The sequence below is a fragment of the Sarcophilus harrisii genome, chromosome 3 (genome assembly GCF_902635505.1).
Source record: "Sarcophilus harrisii chromosome 3, mSarHar1.11, whole genome shotgun sequence".
Lineage (NCBI taxonomy): Eukaryota > Metazoa > Chordata > Mammalia > Dasyuromorphia > Dasyuridae > Sarcophilus > Sarcophilus harrisii.
Window position 1 is genome coordinate 227,118,481 of NC_045428.1, and position 18,993 is coordinate 227,137,473.

At 33.5% G+C, this 18,993-nt stretch overlaps 1 protein-coding gene across 4 annotated transcripts in view; it reads right to left on the minus strand.

Annotated features, from left to right (window-relative positions):
* Positions 1 to 18,993, minus strand: part of REV1 (REV1 DNA directed polymerase) — a 101,081-nt gene that overhangs the window by 3,175 nt on the left and 78,913 nt on the right. For all 4 annotated transcript variants that reach the window (XM_031959138.1, XM_031959139.1, XM_031959136.1 and 1 more), the window contains 6 exons: positions 17,364 to 17,483; positions 14,720 to 14,940; positions 10,696 to 10,868; positions 3,520 to 3,622; positions 1,639 to 1,804; positions 580 to 782 (listed from right to left, as the gene is read on the minus strand). In XM_031959138.1, the coding sequence (XP_031814998.1) occupies positions 580 to 782; positions 1,639 to 1,804; positions 3,520 to 3,622; positions 10,696 to 10,868; positions 14,720 to 14,940; positions 17,364 to 17,483 (986 nt within the window). The remainder of the gene's footprint in view (positions 1 to 579; positions 783 to 1,638; positions 1,805 to 3,519; positions 3,623 to 10,695; positions 10,869 to 14,719; positions 14,941 to 17,363; positions 17,484 to 18,993) is intronic.

Genomic DNA, 18,993 nt, shown 5'->3' on the forward strand with positions numbered 1-18,993 from the left:
AAATAATAAAAACAATAATCCTAAGTCATTTTCCCAATCATTTAAACTAGCATTATACTTTTCCTGGTTCTAGAAGCAGCAAATGACTAAATAAATATTAAACTATATATACTGCTTTATATAAAGATATCTCTCTTAGCACGCACCTGTCTTCATTGGGTTAGTGATATGGTTATATGACACTGCAATTGCAAAAGTTCTGAATTGTGGGGTGGTCTCATATACATGGAGGACAGATTCATGGCTGAATGTTTTTCCTAATTTACAAATAAAAGTTTTCAGCCAAGGAAAGTAATTTAGTAATATTTTTATATAAATCACCTAGTCAAATCTCAGAATTTGAGAAACACCAAATCAACTATCTACAACTTTTTACATTTGCAGGCTTTTCAAAAATCATGTAAAAAAAACCAACCAAATTACAGATGAGAGAAGTGAAGACATGATTACCAAATGTGTACTGGAATTCAGCATCATCATTTCTCGCTTCTGCATGAATTTGAAGATAGAGGTTTTTTTCCATCATGCATGTACAATGAAAATGATTATATACAAAAGATAATGGAGGCAGAAACCTACCTGAGAAGGTGAAGGGACTTCTATACTTAGGTTAAGTCTAGATTTCACACTGACAGGAGAATGGAGCCCATTCCATTTTATTGAAGGCTCAGTTTTACTAGCAACTGGAGAGATGCTAGATGTCAGATGTGTGGTACAAGATGGTAGAAAAGTGCAAGTTCGAGATGCAGATGAAATTTCAAGGTCCATTGCAGCCACAAAAACTAAAATTACAAAAATATAAAAGTTGATTAAGGAATAAATGCTACATAAATGATCTAGAAATTACACTGCTAGAAGTATATATTCCCAAGCATGGAAATGAAAAAAAGGAAAGGTTCCACATACATAAACAGCATCCATCCCCTTTCCTACTAAGAACTGGTGGGAAGGAGGGGAGGAACAAATTATGGCATGTAGATTTTAACACAGAAGCATGGAAAGACATGAACCGATGCAAAGTAAAGTAAGCAAGAAGTACAAAAACAATGAGAATGTAAATGTTCACCAAAACAAAACACCTAGGATCAAAGCTATATAAAATCGATTATAACAACAAAACCGTTCCAAGGAGGTATTAGAATATAGAATTACATTAGAACACATATATCCTTGCTGTGCCAGTGGGAATTAAAATGGATATTGATGGGTTTGTTGATTTGTCCAACTATTTGAAAAACTAGTTTTTCCCTTTGTTGTAACAGAGGTTCAGGGAGGGACTACAAATTGGGTATGTGAATAAAAATATGCAATATTTTTAGAAAAAGAAAATTCCAAACAACTTCCATTTCACCCATTTCTATCAGGATTACAGAACAATCTTTTCAAAGTGATAATTCTACCTCCAATTTCCAACTCACAATGCAAATTCTTCATGATAGAGAATTCCCCTTCATCATAAAAGTCTCTACTGAAGAACTAAGTACACACTTAACAAGCTTATAAGTCAATTACTTCAAATTCTCAATTAGGACTGATAACTCTTCTACTTACTAGTCAGAATAATTTCCGGGTGGATTTCTTTTATAAGGAAAGTTAGTGCCATCAAGAATCTAAAAACAATTTTCAAGATTGACTCACTTTCTTTATGGTCTTCTTCAGTGGATTTCTTAGTTTTCTGTACTTGGAAAAGATCAATAACAGAATGTGATCCACCTGGCAAACGGCTAGATTGCATGGATGGATGGGTGGAGCATCCTGAAGACGTTTTATTGATAGGAACCAACTGATTCACTTGAATTCCAACCTAGAAGCAGAATAAGTTATATTATCAAAGCTACAGTACAAAATTTCCAAAAATAGCAGATATCGAAATCATCTTTATTAGTAAATTTCTGATAAACCCAAACTGTATAATTAAGCAAAACCTTTAGTTGATTCCATTTTTAGGAAAAGAACATATTACAAGAAAAAAGCTTAAAGTTTCCATGAAATATCTTGGGATTTATAAACATTTAGTCAAATATCTAGCATCTACTATTTTGTATTTTGTGTTAAAAACAAAAACAAAAAAACCTCGACATTCAGAATGATTCAATTAAGTTGAACAATGTTATGCTTACTATAATAAGATTTTTCTAAAAGCATTTTTTCAAACATAAAAGTTGAACCTATAGATTGTTCTTGATTATGCAGAAAATTTCCTACTTCTAACACTGCAATTAGCTAAACTTCTAAACAAAAGTTACTTGATTTCAATACTAAGAGAAACAATAAAGGAACTTTTTCAATACAAACTTACATCTAGTGAAGGTGTATAAATATGAAAGCAGGATAAGGTACTTAAGGGAATTGACAAACATCTGAAAGTACCACTCCCGCCCCAACCCTGGGAGTCTCTTGAGTGGCACAATGAAGAAATTGCCAGGAGTCAGGAAGACCCATCTTCGTGAGTTCAAATATGGCCTTAGATACTCTGTGACCTGGGCAAGAAACTCACATTTCCTCATCTGTAAAATGAGCTGGAGAAGAAAACCTAAGAGAAATCCTTGGCCATGAAGAATTGGACATACCTGTACAATACCCACACTGCCCTATTGCTAAGAAAAATGATGTCATCGCGGCAGTTTGTTTAGCCCATAAACTAACCACACAGTATATACTGCTGGTCTGATAGCTTATTCTCCTCAAAAAATTCTTTTTTTCAATGAAAACACAGAAATATTAAATGAACTTCCAAGTAAAAAAAGTCAACTGATCACTCCCATATGTTAAATGTAAAGCTAAATAAATGCCCACACCTGTTTTCATATGCTTGATCATAAAGTTAATAAAGCATTTCAAAGAGTACCCTTTTCTCAGGGAAGGCCAAACTGTGCCAGAAATATGGAAATGATTCTTAACTGAGTGAGCAGAGAAAGCTCACAAAACTGAGCTCATTTAAAAATATATTTGGTATGTTCTTTCTAGGATTCAAGATATAGTAGTGGTGGAAGAGATATTTGAGATAGGTTGCCTGGTCCAATCATTTTCTAATTAAGGAAACTGAAACCCAAGGAAAATAAATTCAAATTAATAAGTAGCAGAACTGGGCTTTCAACCTGGAGCCTCTGACTACAAACAGAATTTTCCTCACCGTGCCACTTGGCTTTTATTTTGTGAATACTATCAACTTCACATACACCACACACATACACTTCTCAGTTCCTTAGAAGCAAGGTTTGATATGACTCCAAATTATTGTTGTTTTAAGAAGGCTACATCTGACACCTTTGAGAAATAAAGGTATTTATTATCTTGTACTGAGCATATTTTTTATTTAGTATCCTTTAAGATACAGCAGGATTTCTAACCTCAACAATTTTAAGCGTTTTCACATAATTTTAGCATGAAGAGGGAGGGAAAATCAAGCCAAGGATGTATAATATAAATGAACACATGTATAGTCTGTCTTACTGACAATAGATCTAAAAAGAGAAAACAGAGAGAGACATCAAGAGCCTTAAAATTTTATTTACTTACCCCTCTCATATCTGATATGTTCAATTTCATTGTATGAAACATATTTAATGTTGCTTTTCCAATTATTTTTGCACTGTCCGTTGGCTGGTCAAGTGTGACAGTCCTATAAAGAACAATTTTTTCACAGAAAGAAAAATTAGAAGACTTTCAGTATATATTTATTTGGTAGCATAAACCACTTTCTTTATGTTCTACAATAGTAAAAATCTTACCTAAGTAATCTACAAATCTAATGAATTACTGAATTTCAATATACAGTTCTCATATGTGATGATTTACAATAATATGAACAATGGGTGAGATTCTGAGAATCATAATAATGTTAAATAAGCCTTTTTGTATATTTGCATATACAAATGTATAAAAACTATCTTATGACTTTAGCCTAAAACTAACATAAAATACAGTTCTGTTAAAAGGATATTCCTGATTTGGGCTTCTATGATGACAAAAAGCCACAAAAAAATTTGACGTGTTGAAAATAGAACTTTTGCAATTTAATAGATTTGATCAGATCCAGATATGTATATCATATCATAAACACTCACATTTTATTCAATATTATGAATGGAAATGTATGTATGCCTAATAACCACTTGTCTATTTGAAGCCCACTTTCAAACACAAAACAGAAAACCAGGAAATTTAGCTCATTATGAACATTTATGGGTACTATTATTAGAGGGCAAAAAGAAAACTTCTCAATCCTGTCCTTATGATTTCTAGTGAAGCTCTTTTCAAGTAGCATGTCATGGCTGCATCTGTCCAAAATATCTCTGCCACCTTTTATAGCATGGAATATATTTAAGTTTTCTCTAACCAAAACATCTACCATAATTCAGATACATAACTAAAATTTTTTCTGTTATGACTCAAACTTTAAAAGATTCCAGTGTGAAGGAAACCAAAGCCCAGAGAGGAGTAAGTGATTTCCCATGAACAAACAACAGATGCAGGGAATAAATTTCATTAATTTGAAATGTAGTGCTCTTTCCATTTCATTACTCTTAAAAACTCTCCTATAGTGATGAATTTTTAGGGTTGGAGGAGTAACAGTTGTTTCTTTTGAGGCACATTATATAGGCCAAGGAATAGTTAAAAAAAACAACAACTCTGTGAACTACTTAAAATATAGTAACTATACTTTCATATGCAAATTTATAAAGATCACAGAGTTAATGATATAAAAGAAATGTAAAGAGGTAGAAAAAATTGTAAGGATGTTACTATTGCAATATTCTACATTAATGTGGGATATAGTCATGCACCCTAAATTTTTTCTTCTTTAGACATAACTTAATTCCTTCCTAATATGGCTTGGTCTTAAGTCATCTTACTAGCCTGGCTATTTTCTTTCATTTACTTTGCAACTTGTTAACATCTTTCCTAAAATGTGGTAGCCAGAAACAAACAAAACAGTCCAGGAATTAGTATATTTGACTGCCAAGTCACAATGCTGACAAGGTATCCTTTTAGTCTACTTTATAAAGTGCACAGAGCATTTATAACATTATGCTTCCTATACTTACTGTTGAAATCTTTACAAACTGTTATGGGCCAGAAGAAACAAGGTACTAAGTGGAACTGAGAAACAAGCAATGTGAACAAGCATTGTTCACACTTTTACTCAATGGAGTTCACACGTTTGGGAGATTTCAGGGTTTAGTATGAGATATCTGAATTCACACCTCCCTTGAAGCTCTTAGGGCCAGAGAGCACGCTGGGAGATATCCCACAATCCCACTCTCAGAGAAGCAGCATAAATACAGTTTCAGTGAGCCACTCAAGAGTTTTTACTTGGGAATATTCCCAGGAGTCGGAGATTCAGCGCTCTGGGAGATCGAAGTCCTCTCTCGGAGGCAAGAGAGATTCATTCCATCTGGAGGCTGAAGAAAGCAGAGGCAAAGGACAAAGCTGCAAGAGCTCTTAGAACCAAGGAGAGAGAGCAGAGGTAGAAGCAAGGGACAAGCTGCAAGAGCTCTTGGAACCAAGCAGAGAGATGGGCCTCTGAACTAATTGGGCTATATTGAAGGACACAATAAAAGATCTGAACTTTTATCAGCTGGCTATGATTTTGGGTGATTATTTACTTGTAACTGAAACTAAAGCTGCCTCCAGAAAACATCCCCAAGAAACCTCTCTCCCAAGAGAGAATCATCATAATTATTTTAAAGAAAAAGAACACCACACTTACAAGGCTGATTTTTTTTAAAACAAAAAGTGAAATTTTATATTTACATTAAATTTCATTTTAGTAAACTGGGCCAAGCCCATTACAATCTAAATTTCATTCTCTAATAAAATAAATAAATAAAAATCTGGAAAACAAAAACAAATATGAAACAATATTCCTAGCCCTGTAAGAAACTAACATACTAATGTAGGAGACGTGCACATGTACATGTACAAAGTATAAAGCAAAAGTGAGGAAGAAAAGCATTCCAGACCTGGAGAACAGGCAGTGTGACAGTATAAAGACACCAGGAAAGCAGGGGAAGTGCCACATACGAGGTACAATAAGGCAGCCAGTCGTTAAGGCTCTACTATAGCATATATAAAGGAAACTAATAAGGCTGAAAATAATCAAGAATGACACCAAGGTTAGGCAGCTGGGTTATTGGCAAGCTGTTGGTGTCCTTAACAGTAATAGGAAGAAGGTACAGCATTAGAGGTGATAGGGAGACAGGTGAGGATAATGAGTTCTGATTTGGACAGCTTGAGTTTGAGACAAGTCCAACATCATTCATTTGGAAATGGCAGTTACATGCATGGGACTGGAACTCAAGGGAAAAAGTAAGACCCAGGAGCCATCTACATTAAGCATTTTAGTGAACCAATGAAATCACCAAGAAACAATAGAGAGAAAAGAGAAGGGAATGTAGGACAAAAAATTGGATACATTCACAGTTGGCCATTGTGAAATCAGGAATGAACTAGTAAAGGAGAGAAAGCAATGTCTTAAAAAACTAGAGGAGGGATTATCTAAATTCATAGGGGCTCAATAACATTAAATACTGAAAAGAGGTGAAGAACAAAAAGAACTAAAACTATTAGAGTTGACAAGAGATTGTTGCTAATTTTGGGAAAAGTTTGGGTGATTGATGATAGAAGCCAAATTGCTGGATTTTCAGAAAAGTGAGGAAAAGAAATCGAGGAACCATGTGCCTTCATGGGACAACTACTTTACTAACTGCAATAGGCATTCTCTGCCTCCCACTGCCCTTCCAAGGTTGACAGAATTTCTAATACAGCAATCACTTTTTTTATTAGTCAGATTCAGAACCAGACTAGTGATTCTGGGTAATTTTTATTAAAATAAAGGATTCATCATCCATCATTCTTTAGCCAAGGAAAATGAAAATAGAGGCTTATATATTTGAAGCATCCAGTTTTTATTGTAACCTGCATCATTCTCAAATTTGCAATGTTCCTAAATTCATCATCTATTTTATTCCTCTGCCCAAGTGAACAGATCACCAAAACATTGTTTCTATTTTTTCCTCTACTATTTCTTGCTAATCCTTAATCTTCAGCTGGTATTCCTTTTCATTTCAAGATTTCCTCACTTGTCAATTAGTCCAATACTATCTATTTTCTTAGTGATACTCCCTGTCATATTTGTTTTTTTGAATTAAAATCTCTACTCCTGTTTATTTATATTTAGATATCTATAAAGTCTTGGCTCTTTTCTTGTATAACATCTCCTACAAATTACTAGTCCTTTTGCTGATACTGACTGAACTATTTTTTCCTTCTTCATTCATGCTGAATTTAAGTTCTGATGTAACAGATTCGTAAGAATTTCAGAACTAATTAAATATGTGCCATTACTGAAATGCTACTTATATCTTCTTTAGCTTTTACTTTTCTAGCCCAAGATTTCAAAATCTGACATCTTGGTATAATGTTCCTAGGATGCTAAAGGAATAAAAAGCCACAATATTGATAAATGTTTGTGTTAACCAAGGCTGGAAAGAAAGCAAATACATTGATTGGGGGATGGCTAAACAAAGCTGCAGTTTGGACATAATGGAATATTATTGTGTTAAAAGAAACAAATAATATGATGAATGTAGTGAACCAAGAAGATTTATATGAAATGATGCAGACTGAAGCAGAACCAGGAAACTCTGCTCACTTCGTCTAATGAAAGCTGCATAATTAAAGTGACCAATAATGGTCCTGGTAAAGAGAAAAGGAATTCACTAACTTTTCTTTCATTGGAAAGGCTTATATGTAATGTTGCACATGCTTTTGATCTGTTTAGATCTGTTCAGAAATCATTCCCTCATCTTTGTTACAAGGGAATTTCACTGAGTAAGGGAGGTGGAGATAAGGTATTGCTGGGGAGTGAATAATATAAAAGCAGAACATCCCCTATTACATTGTTAATCATTATATTTGTTTTATCGAACTGTTATATTGTTTTATTGAACTGCTTACTACATTGTTCAGAGTTTGCCTTCCTACTTTTGTTTGTTTTCTTCAAATTCACTGTTTTTAGGGGCTCAGTAATATTTCATTGTAATTATGTAATACAATTTCTTCATTTCATAATCACATATTTCCCCTTCCATCCCTAATTCTTTAGTACCATTAAAAAGTACTACTATTAGTATTTTGATATATATGAGATCATTCATTCATTTTTTTAATTCCTTGGCGTACAATAGTGAGAATTCTGGGACAAAGAGTAGAAAGCTTTAGTCAGTTTCTGATTACAAAATTTCTAATAGCATCTTATAATGGAAGGACCAATTTTAAACTTCATCAACAATATTATGGTCTCTGTTTACAATGTTATCTTTCTGTAAGATTTCCAGCACTAGATATTCCAATCTTGTTATGCTTGCCCATTTCCTGAATGGGAGGTAAAAATATCAGATGTTTTCATTAGCATTTTTATTATTATTTGCAACATTCTTTCTTATGGTTATTTTTATTCATTGCTTTTCACTATTTTATACACTAGAGAATAGCTCTTAATTTTATATTTTTGTGTTAGTTTTTTAGATACACTCGTTATTAGACACTTATCAGAAATACTTGTACAAAGATTTCCCACCCCTCAACTGACAGTTTCCCTTATTATTCTTATGGCACTGATTTTTGTTCATGCAAGTTTTCAATTCATATAATTAATGACATATTTTGTCCTTTGGGTGCCTACCATCCCTTGTTTGGTTAAGGATTTTCACCCTAACCACAATTATACAAAGTACTTGGTTATGTTCTCTTCTGCTATGGTGTCACTTTTTATTTTGGGGGAATTACATAATCACTTTGGATCTATAGTAGTATAGATTATATATCACAACACGTCATTATGTAGAATATATATGATATATACATACATACACATGAGCCCACTATATATAATAAATTTGTGATTTCAAACCTAATTTCTGCCCCAGTGCTTTCCAGGGTTCCCAGCAATCCATGGTGAATACGAATTAGTTTGTATTCTTGAGCTACAGGTTATTTAACTGGACTGTTCTTATTCATTTGTTTCTTTAAAGATCAACTTTTATTAGTCAGCACCATAAAACTTTGATGGATTGCTGCTTTGCAATTTGCAATATAAAACACTATTTCCTATTTGTTTTTATCTTTTTCATTATTTCCCTTGAGACTGAAGATCTTGTATGCTTTCCAAATGTATTTTATTATGTCCCTTAATAAAGTATACCATAATGATTTAATGGACATAATTCTAAATCATATTAATTTAGATAGTAAAATGTCTTACTGGCATAACTCAAGCAAGGGCAATCAATATTCATCTGATGATGGTGAACAATTTTGTGATTTTATATGTATAAACACATATAGGTACATATATACTTATCAATATTGAAAAAAAAAATATGTATGTGTATTTATCTTTAGTGCATAGTTTGACTCCCAGATATTTTATGCATGGTGTAATTATTTTGAATAGTATTTCTCTATTATTCTTCCTTATTTGTTATTGATTCTTTAAATTTTGTTATATTTATTTCTATTTTGTTGAAGGTATTAATAGTCTCTATTGGTTTCCTGATGATTCTCTAGAATTTTCTAAAAACTTTAAAATATAAGATCATCTATGAATGGACTAAAATATGTTTTCTTTTATAATCATGATTTTTAATTTACTTATTACTGTCACTAGCTATTTTGAGAATTAATAATGGTGGGTAAGAAGGCATCCTCACTTTACTTATGTATTTACCAAGAAAACAGCTTATCTTTTCCCAGAGTAAGTAACACATTTATGCTTTTTTTTTTAATAAATGGTCCACATAGCTATGCTTTTTAGCATTTTATGGCATATTATGTTTTTTCTTTACTTGAATTAATCATTTCATAAGCTTAATTGTTTTTAATATATTTATTATTTCTAATTCTGAAAAAAAATTCTAAATCTGAAAAAATTCTGATTCTGAAAAAAATTGTTATGTCTATGGTCTTTTTTGGTTTTTATCTTATTTATCTTACTAATTATAATGACTTTCTCTCTTTTTTCTTATTCTGGACTCATCTGTGTTTTAATACAGTAAAAACTAGTCTGAATCAGTATAAGCAAGCAATATATATAAGGTTGCATAAAACCCAAATTGTCTGCATGTATACCATGAATCCTATGAGTAGCCTTTAAGTATTTTTTGAATGAACATCACTAAACCTTTCTCCCCCTTTTTACTAGGTTTTTATAGTTTCTTCTTTATTTATAATATGTCTCCAAAGATGCTCTGAAACAAACTAGAATTTCCATATTCAAATGAGTGTTATATAAAATCTTAGCACCTTGTTCAAACACGAACTCTTCTGAAAAGACCTTATTCACCCTCTATACACATGTGTATCAACAATCATATTGGTAAATGGTAATATAACAGTCCCTTGAGATCTACTGCTTTCTCCTTTCCTTCTTTTTTAAAGAACTTAAATATCTCTCAAGAGTAAAGATGGGCTAACCTGTATACTGGAAGAAAAATAAGCAGACTTCACTGAAGGGAATGATAAGTGCTAAGCAAATTAAGGACTGCTTGTAAAGTGGCACATAAGCCAGTAATAATGAATATTTAATAATTTTGCAGACTTGTAAAAAAGCTTCATGATCCTCTTTCCATTAACTATCAGTAACATTAATTTTAAGCAATTACATGAATATTTCTTTTTGAAGACACTTACCTGGCAACATTGTCACAAATTCCATGACCACCAAATTTGGCTGTTTCTACAGGAGCTCCAGCCTTTCTGACCATGATTTTCAGAGTTAATCGTTTTCCCTTCATGCCAGCAGCTTCAAGTCTTCGCTGAATCTCTTCTGCAAGACTCAGAAGAAAAGCTTCTGCTTCCTTTGGCTAAGGGGGGAAAAAACCCACAAAATTCCTAGTTATAAGGCCTAACATTAAATTTTTTGATGCTTATAATAAAATATTTATCACACTTAAAATGTGAGTGTGTATATGTGCGCACCTTTACAACAACTAAAAGATATTTTTTCTTTTATTTGCTTTTTGGAGTTGCTCATTTATGACAACCCCACTTTTTTGTGTGTGTGGCCGAGGTAACTGGGGTTAAGTGACTTGCCTAGGATCACACAGCCAGTAAGTTTTAAGTGTCTGAGGCAAATTTGAACTCAGGTCCTCCTGACATCAGAGCTGGTGCTCTATCCACTGTACCACCTACCTGCCCCGACTATCCATTTTTAACTATCTACAAATTTATAACTTGATTCCCTGGTGTTGCTGAAACATTTCTCCTCCTAGAAGGAAGGAATCTCTCCTCCTTTTCCCAGAGGAAAGTTTTGGGAAAATATCCCCACAAATTGACCTTTTACTAGGCTTTACAAGAGTCTAAGAGATGATGCTTTCTCTTCAATCATGACAAGCAGAGTCTGAGAATGGGGTATGAAGATAAGCTTTTTTTTAGCTCATCAAACTTCAGATTCACACAGAATTCACAGAGCATGAGACATTTTCACATTCAAATATACATTCTATAGCTCCATCTGATTTTAAAAATTACTTATGTCACTTTGTTGTCTACTCATTTTAGTCATATCCAATGCTTTGTGATTCCATTTTCAGTTATCTTGGCAAAGATACTGAGCAATCTGCCATTTTGTTCTCTACCTCATTTTACAGATGAGGAAACTGAGGCAGCAAAAGGGCCAGGTGACTTGCCCATGGTCACACAGCTATGAACTTATGAAGATGAGCATTCTTGACTCCAGACTTGGCACTTTATCCACTATGCCACATAACTGCTCTATTCAATGCCACTACTTCCTCAGAAGTGAAGATAAATAGAAGAGGTAAATAGATAACTTCTATTTGTATGTGAATGGTGTGTTGTTCAGAATAAGTGATCTTGGAATCACAAGACTTGTATTTAAGTTCTAGATCTACTACTTAGCAGAAAAAATGGGTACGCAGTTAATATTTTTGAGTTTCATGTTGCTTATTTGAAAAGGAAGAAAATATATATTTATTCTACTGCCCTCTCAGACTTATGAGGAAAATGAAAATACCTCTAAATATTAAAGCACTATACATTATAGTTATTTACAGATACACAAGTGATGGGCAAATATTTAGTTTCTAGTTTTTTGCCACTACAAAAAACAGCTTCTATAAATAATTTTATTTTTCTCTCACAGTACTTTTTATACCATTTTCACTAATTTGATAGGTGTGGGGTTGTTTTAATTTGTATTTCTCTAATAATTAGTGATTCAGAACATTTTTTCATATGCTTGTTTGGGTATGAAATTTTCTCTGATCCATAGGGTCTGAAAGTTAATTCCTTCTGTGCTCCACTAATTTGCTGTATTACCACTCATGTTTAAATCATTCTGAGCTTGTTTTAGTATACAGTGTGAGGTGTCAGTCTATACCTAGGTGATAACTTTCTAGTTTTTATATCTGGTATTTATATTTATTTTTATATAGCTTTATAGTTTTTATATTTTTATAGTTGAGTAGAGAATTCTTGTCACAATATCCATCTTGATAAACAACAGGAGCAGATAGGTGGAACAGGGAGTATAGTGCCAGGCCTGGAGTTACGAAGATTAATATTCTTAAAGAAAGTATTATTTTGGTTCTATGAGCTTGAATGATGAGTTCAAATCCAGCCTCAGACATTTCCTAGATATGTAACACTAAGCAAGTCACTTGGTCCTGTCTGCCTGTCAAATGAGCTGGAGAAGGAGATGACAAATCACTGCGGTGTCTTTGCCGAGAAATCCCCAAATGGGGTCACAGAGACTCAGGCACAATGGAAATGACTCAAAAATAACAAAAGATTACTGTCCTCATTTGCTTCTGCATACTACATATCTAATCTGTTCTGCTAGCTGTTCAACTTTTCTATTTCTTACCAAAACTAAATTCATTTGATAATGACAGCTTTGTAGTATAGAGTTTAAGCTCTGTTTAATTAATATCTTCTCTTCTCATTTTTTCCCCAACGATTCTCTTGATATTTGTGACCTTTTGTTTCTTCAGATAAATTTTACTAATTTTTTTGCTCTATAAAGTAATCCATCGTAATCCATCCAAGATATCTGGTTTTCTTTTAGATTTAATTAAACTTTTAGGTTTCTTGATAATATGTTTTTGTTCAGGTGGACTAGTAATTTTAAATTTTTTAAGTTTTTTAAAGTAATGTTTTGTATTTTTTTTTATCAATTCTAAAAAAACTTTCATTTAAACCTACCATTTGGTTTTAAGTCATTAGAAGAGTGGATGTATGGAGCTTCAGTCCTTTTATGGACTCACTGCTTTCATAATTCAGTCTAGGTACATCCAAGTTTTGAGTGTCCCTAAACTGGTATGATCCAAGGAATGCCTGTTCACCACCCTCCTGGTCTGAACTCTACAAAATTCTGTCCCAGATTTGGGAGTGTTGGTTTATAGGTGTTTCTGTAGACTGTTGCTGAACTTAGTTAATTAGGCGAGACCTTTTCTGATATGGAGCATTTAAACTCCCTTTCAGTGTTGTAGCTAAAGACTAGAACTGAGTCCCTGCTTCTCTATTCCTGTTTTTTGTTTCTTAAACCTATTTCTTGTCCGCTACATAGCTGGGGTAGACTCATGCTCAACCACTCCTTCACCCTGGATCCAGGTAATGGGAAAGAGAACTTCCAGCTAGAATTCTTCACCTAGTATTAGTTCGGGGACACCCTGGAGACTTTCCCCTGTTCCAGTGGATCTCACCACAGTATTTTGTCTTGCCCCTCATATTCTTTGCCTGGAGGTTGGAATGCTCCCTGCTGTTAACACTCCCCAGTTATGGCTAATTCCTTGTCTTGGTATCTGCTGACCTTTCTGTTTCCCTAAACTGTCCTTTGCTGGAAAAATGACTATGACTTTTTTTCGGTTTTCCCCATTCAGAATTCAGTCCACTGTTTTCTATATTACTGTGGAAAAAGTTTGCTGCCTGAGCTAAGCAAAAATGCTTCTCACTGCACCATCTTTACTCTGTCCCCAATAGACTCCCTGACCTAACTTCCCCACTTTCCAATCCAACTCAACATAAGTGCCACAACATTTTCCAGAAGCATAAATTACTCCTTACTTCCAATTCAAAATGTTCCACGGCTCTTTTTCTTCCAAAATCAAATATTAACTCTTGTTTGGTGTTTAAGACTCTTCACAGTTTAACTCTTTTGTAACTTTCAAGTTCTCTTATAGCTTAGTCTCCTCCATGGAGTTTTATGGTCTCAATCTATTATCTTAGCATATCAAGAATTTAGGAAAGTGCCTAACACAGACACTTATTAAAGATGTATTTGTTGTTTAATCATAAAAAAAAGGCTGAAATCCATGATGTGGTAGGAAAAAAAAGCTGTCTATGATTTAACAAATAGCAGAATTCTACCTCTATTTATATGACTGCAGGCAAGTTACTTAATTTATATGAGTCTCAATTTCCCTGTCAAATGAAGGAACTTTGCTTAATAACTCTTATTATTCAAAAATCAAGTCCCAGAGAAAGACAAGAAGCTCTAAGACTTTCTTGTATGAGTTGATGCAACCCTAGCTGAAAGAAAATTGAGCTAGATTGCTGGCAAAGTAATATAGATACCTAATCATTGAGAGGATTCCAGTTTACCTAGGAATACAAGATAAATATAAAAGATACAATACATATATATACAATATACAATACTATAAATCAATGGCGTTGTCATATGAATGGTTACCTGGGTAAACCTTATTCCATAGTTGATCTCAGCTGACACAGATTTCCTTTCTTTTTCTGTTCGAACTGGTCTATCATCCAAACCTCGGCAGAATCTATAAAGCATCTGCCCTGTCTTTGGACCAAATTCTTTTTGCAGTTTTGACATAGTTATATATTGCAGGTCCCCACAAGTTTTAATTCCCAAAGATGCTAATTTGGATTCCATTGTTCGACCAACTCCTATAGGGAGAAGAAATATAATTTCAATAAGAGTAATAAAAGTAAGTTATCCAAAGAAAATCACTATAAGTACAACTGGAATTTTTAGAATGTCAATGCAATTTTTATAAATATAAAATCTGACAGGAAAATCCTTGTAAACAAATATTTTAAGAAGGAAGCTAAAGTACAAAACTATTAAGCTATGTATTTGAATTATCTTTTTGATTAAAAAAGATTTTGGTGATCTGGATTAAAATATATGTTTTTAAGGACTATATAAATCTGCTGAAGAAGTTGATATATCCTAGTGGGTACTTAGAAACTTCCCAAATTCATGCTATTAATTACCTCACAAAAGCTATTTTAAAAATTTGCCTTAGCTGAATAGTAATTTCCTTCTCCCCCCAAAAATAAACATTTAAGTTGGGATCAAACATTACAACAGATTTAGGAACAGTGATCAAATATACCAAGAACTCATAAGAAAGCCTCCATAGCAATTAAAGCACAATGGAAGCTGTTCCTAAAGTGTCTTTGACAATCTTAGTGTACATATCTTCCCCTTATGCACTTTGGGATTTTGCCAAAATGGCTCTCTTTTCCTCAGATATTACACATTTCCCATCTCTATACCTTTGCACTACATGTTTTGTATGCCTGAAATATGGTTCTCTCATTCCCTCTACTTTACAATTCTTCTGTTCTTTAAAGATGTATCAAATGTACCATCTTCTACATTAAATCTTTCTTGACTCCCAATTGCTAGTGCCCTTCCTTTCAAACTACCTTATATTTCTCCATGTTTGTGTGTTTAAGTAGTTGATATAGTTGATGTTTATTCTTTATTCTCAAAGAGGACCATGACATCGGGAAGTTAATGCCATGACATGCAAGTGAATTGCATTTGAGTGAGGGAGGGCTGTACAAGGTCACCTGCTTCACTTTCCCCTCCAGAGCCATTTGAGTCCAGTGACCAGTTACAGATCAGGATAACTGGATTTGGCCCTGGCTGCAGTCCGAGACCTCGCCATTTTTATGCTAATGTCTTCATCAGGGCTCAATTTGATTGAAGCTGTGCCCATTCTAGGTGCACTTAACTCCTCCTTAGAATATAAGTTTCTTACAAGTAGAGACAGCTTCTTTCTTTGTACTTAAATTGTCAAATTGGCACATAATTATGCTTACAAAGATTTTTAAAACTCTATGATATACTCATTTACATTGAAGAGTACTGATTCTATTTTGCTCTTCATTTTGTTTCCCATCTCTGGCTCCTGGGATTCTATACAGAACTCTCTTCTTAATATGCACTACTAATTCATCCCACACCTCTTTTTAACCATGCTAATCCTTTTAGATAAATATATCCTTGAGGAGAGAAAGCCTAGATATGAATCCCACCCTACAAAGTCTCATTAATAATTATGGCATAAAATCTATCTCTTTCATTTATGCTTTACATTCAATCCTGATAGTTAACCATGTTTTGTGCACTTATATTCACATATTTGAAGCCAGATATACCTTATGGCTGACTCCTTTCTTAGGTATTGGATATTTCTACTGCTATTTCTCTTCCCACTACTCTGTAAAACATCTAGCCATAGATGAGTGGAGTCTGCCCTCACTCCTTATTTTTTACTTTCTTTAGATTTGCAAGAGCAAGTACAATTTCATCCGTTCTCGTTTGTGTAACCTATCCCTGGTTTAAAAAAAAAAAAAAAAAAAAAGACCATTATTTTCCTTTACTTTAAGCAGTGGTTAGAAATTCAAACCATCTGAAAGCAATAAATTCCTAGATGAATTCTCTTCTGAGGCACAGACTTTCAAATTACAGTGGGGATGAAAATAAAAATCATCTTCCTAAAGGTCTTCAGTTTCCTACCCAAACATTAATAACTCTTAGTAATGTTTTCTAGATTCCTTAAGATAGGACACAAGTCATTCCAGATCAATCTTTTAAAACAAAAATCAGAGTCACTAAACTGTGAGGTCAGGAAAACACTACAAACACAGTTTATCTAGATTTTGGCAACACATAAAATATTCTGTATTATTTTTATGGAAAAGAAGAAGAGATGTGCATAAAACAACTAAATAAAATTTGTAAGAGGTTGAAAGGGCAGTAAACAAAAGAGCAGATACTAATGATTCAATCCTCTCATTTTCAAATGACAGCTTAGATTTTTAGCTCACAGCCCTGATATCACCATTTGATGGAGGTTTCAGACGACGATATCAATTATTAATACTCAAAAATACAAATATACCCCCCAAATCAATTGATGTTTATTATAAAAATTCAAGGTAACCTTTATTAAGGTGTACATGTTCAAGAGAGCATGAGATACAATCCAAAAACAAATTCTTGCCCTCAAAATCCATTTATTAAAATAGCATTTGCATAGGGAGAAAAAAATGCAAAAAAAATTTGAATGTACCTGGTAGACTAGTAACTAGTTGCCCTCTAATAAAATCATCCACTTCTTCTGGCTTTAAATGATATTGTCCATCTGGTTTGGCTTTCCTTGTTGCCAGTCTGGCCAGCAGAATATTGGAACCTATAAAGTCAAAAATCATGAAATCAGCTTCATAAAAATCCACTACAAAATTTGCTCTTTTCTTTTGCAGTCCTCTACAGGCCCCCCCCAAAAAGTGACTTAATACCTGATTGTTAAGAACACTAAAAATTATCAGGAATGTCGAATACTTCAAATCAAAGTAAATCAGCTACATTAAATGGCAGTACAAAGAAAAATCTTTTAATACCATAAGATTAAAAGAAATCTTATTAAAGTTTAGATTTATTTAGACAAGATCCATTAAATTTTGATCCTACATTACATACATGATTTTTTGATTCTCATCATGATCATCATTACTAATTTATTCAGGTGGAATAAGGGGAGGGAGAAGACTTGGTCTCCCTATCTTGCCAAGTACCAACATCCATTTATGAGTTGGATCTTATTGCTTATCATTACCTAAGTTTTGACCCTGATCTATTTCCAATCTGTCAGTTTATTCCTCCATAACTCAGTGAACTCCCTATTCCTGGGGGTTGACCATATTGGTGCTGGACCTACTGCATTTATTTTATCAGTACCAATGCCACTCAGAAATCCCAATCTCAAGGAATCCATTAGTATCAGTTACATTAGTAGCAGGATTATAGACAAGTATATAACTCGTCTATAATAGCCATATTATAGTTATTATAACTTCTACATTAAATCTTTCTTGGCTCCCAATTGCTAGTGTCCTTCCTTTCAAACTACCTTATATTTCTCCATGTTTGTGTGTAAGTAGTTGATGTTTATTCTTCATTCTCAAAGAGGACCATGACATTGGGAAGCTGATTCCATGACACACAAGTGAACTGCATTTAAGTGAGGGAGGGCTGTACAAGGTCACCTGCCTCACTTTCCCCTCCAGAGCCATTTGGGTTTTCTGCCAGCCATAACCAGCCAGTTTAATAAATATTGATAGTTGAATATATCAGAGAAGACCTGAGATTCCTCCCTCTGATCATGGATAAGTTATGGGCATGTCTCATTTCCTTAAATCTGAACATGGATATGTATTGAACATATCTCAGGGATTGTACTGGGATATTGTATAGAAATGTCTTACAAACTGTAAAGTGGTATGGAGACATGGTATGTACATATCAATAATCATTATTATTCAAAATTATACCAAGCTTTAAGCAATTCAAGGGGGACAGGAAAACAAATCAGAAAATTCACATGTATCATGTTCTAGTTGGACCTGTTATTCCAATAATGTATAATTTATAAAATAACACACACACACAAAATTCCCACTACCCAAACACAATGAAATTCAGGAATCCTGAGTGCTAGTAGCTTATTTCAAAATAGGTTATTTTTTTGTTGAGAGAATCAAAAGAATTTTTACAAAGATTATTTCTATATAATAAGGCTATACAAACTTCTTTATGTAGAATGGGAAAATCAGAGAGACATATGGACTACAATATAGTTCAATTAGGTACTTTTGAAACCAGATGAATGACCAGACCCAGAGTGGTCATTAATAGTTGAGTAT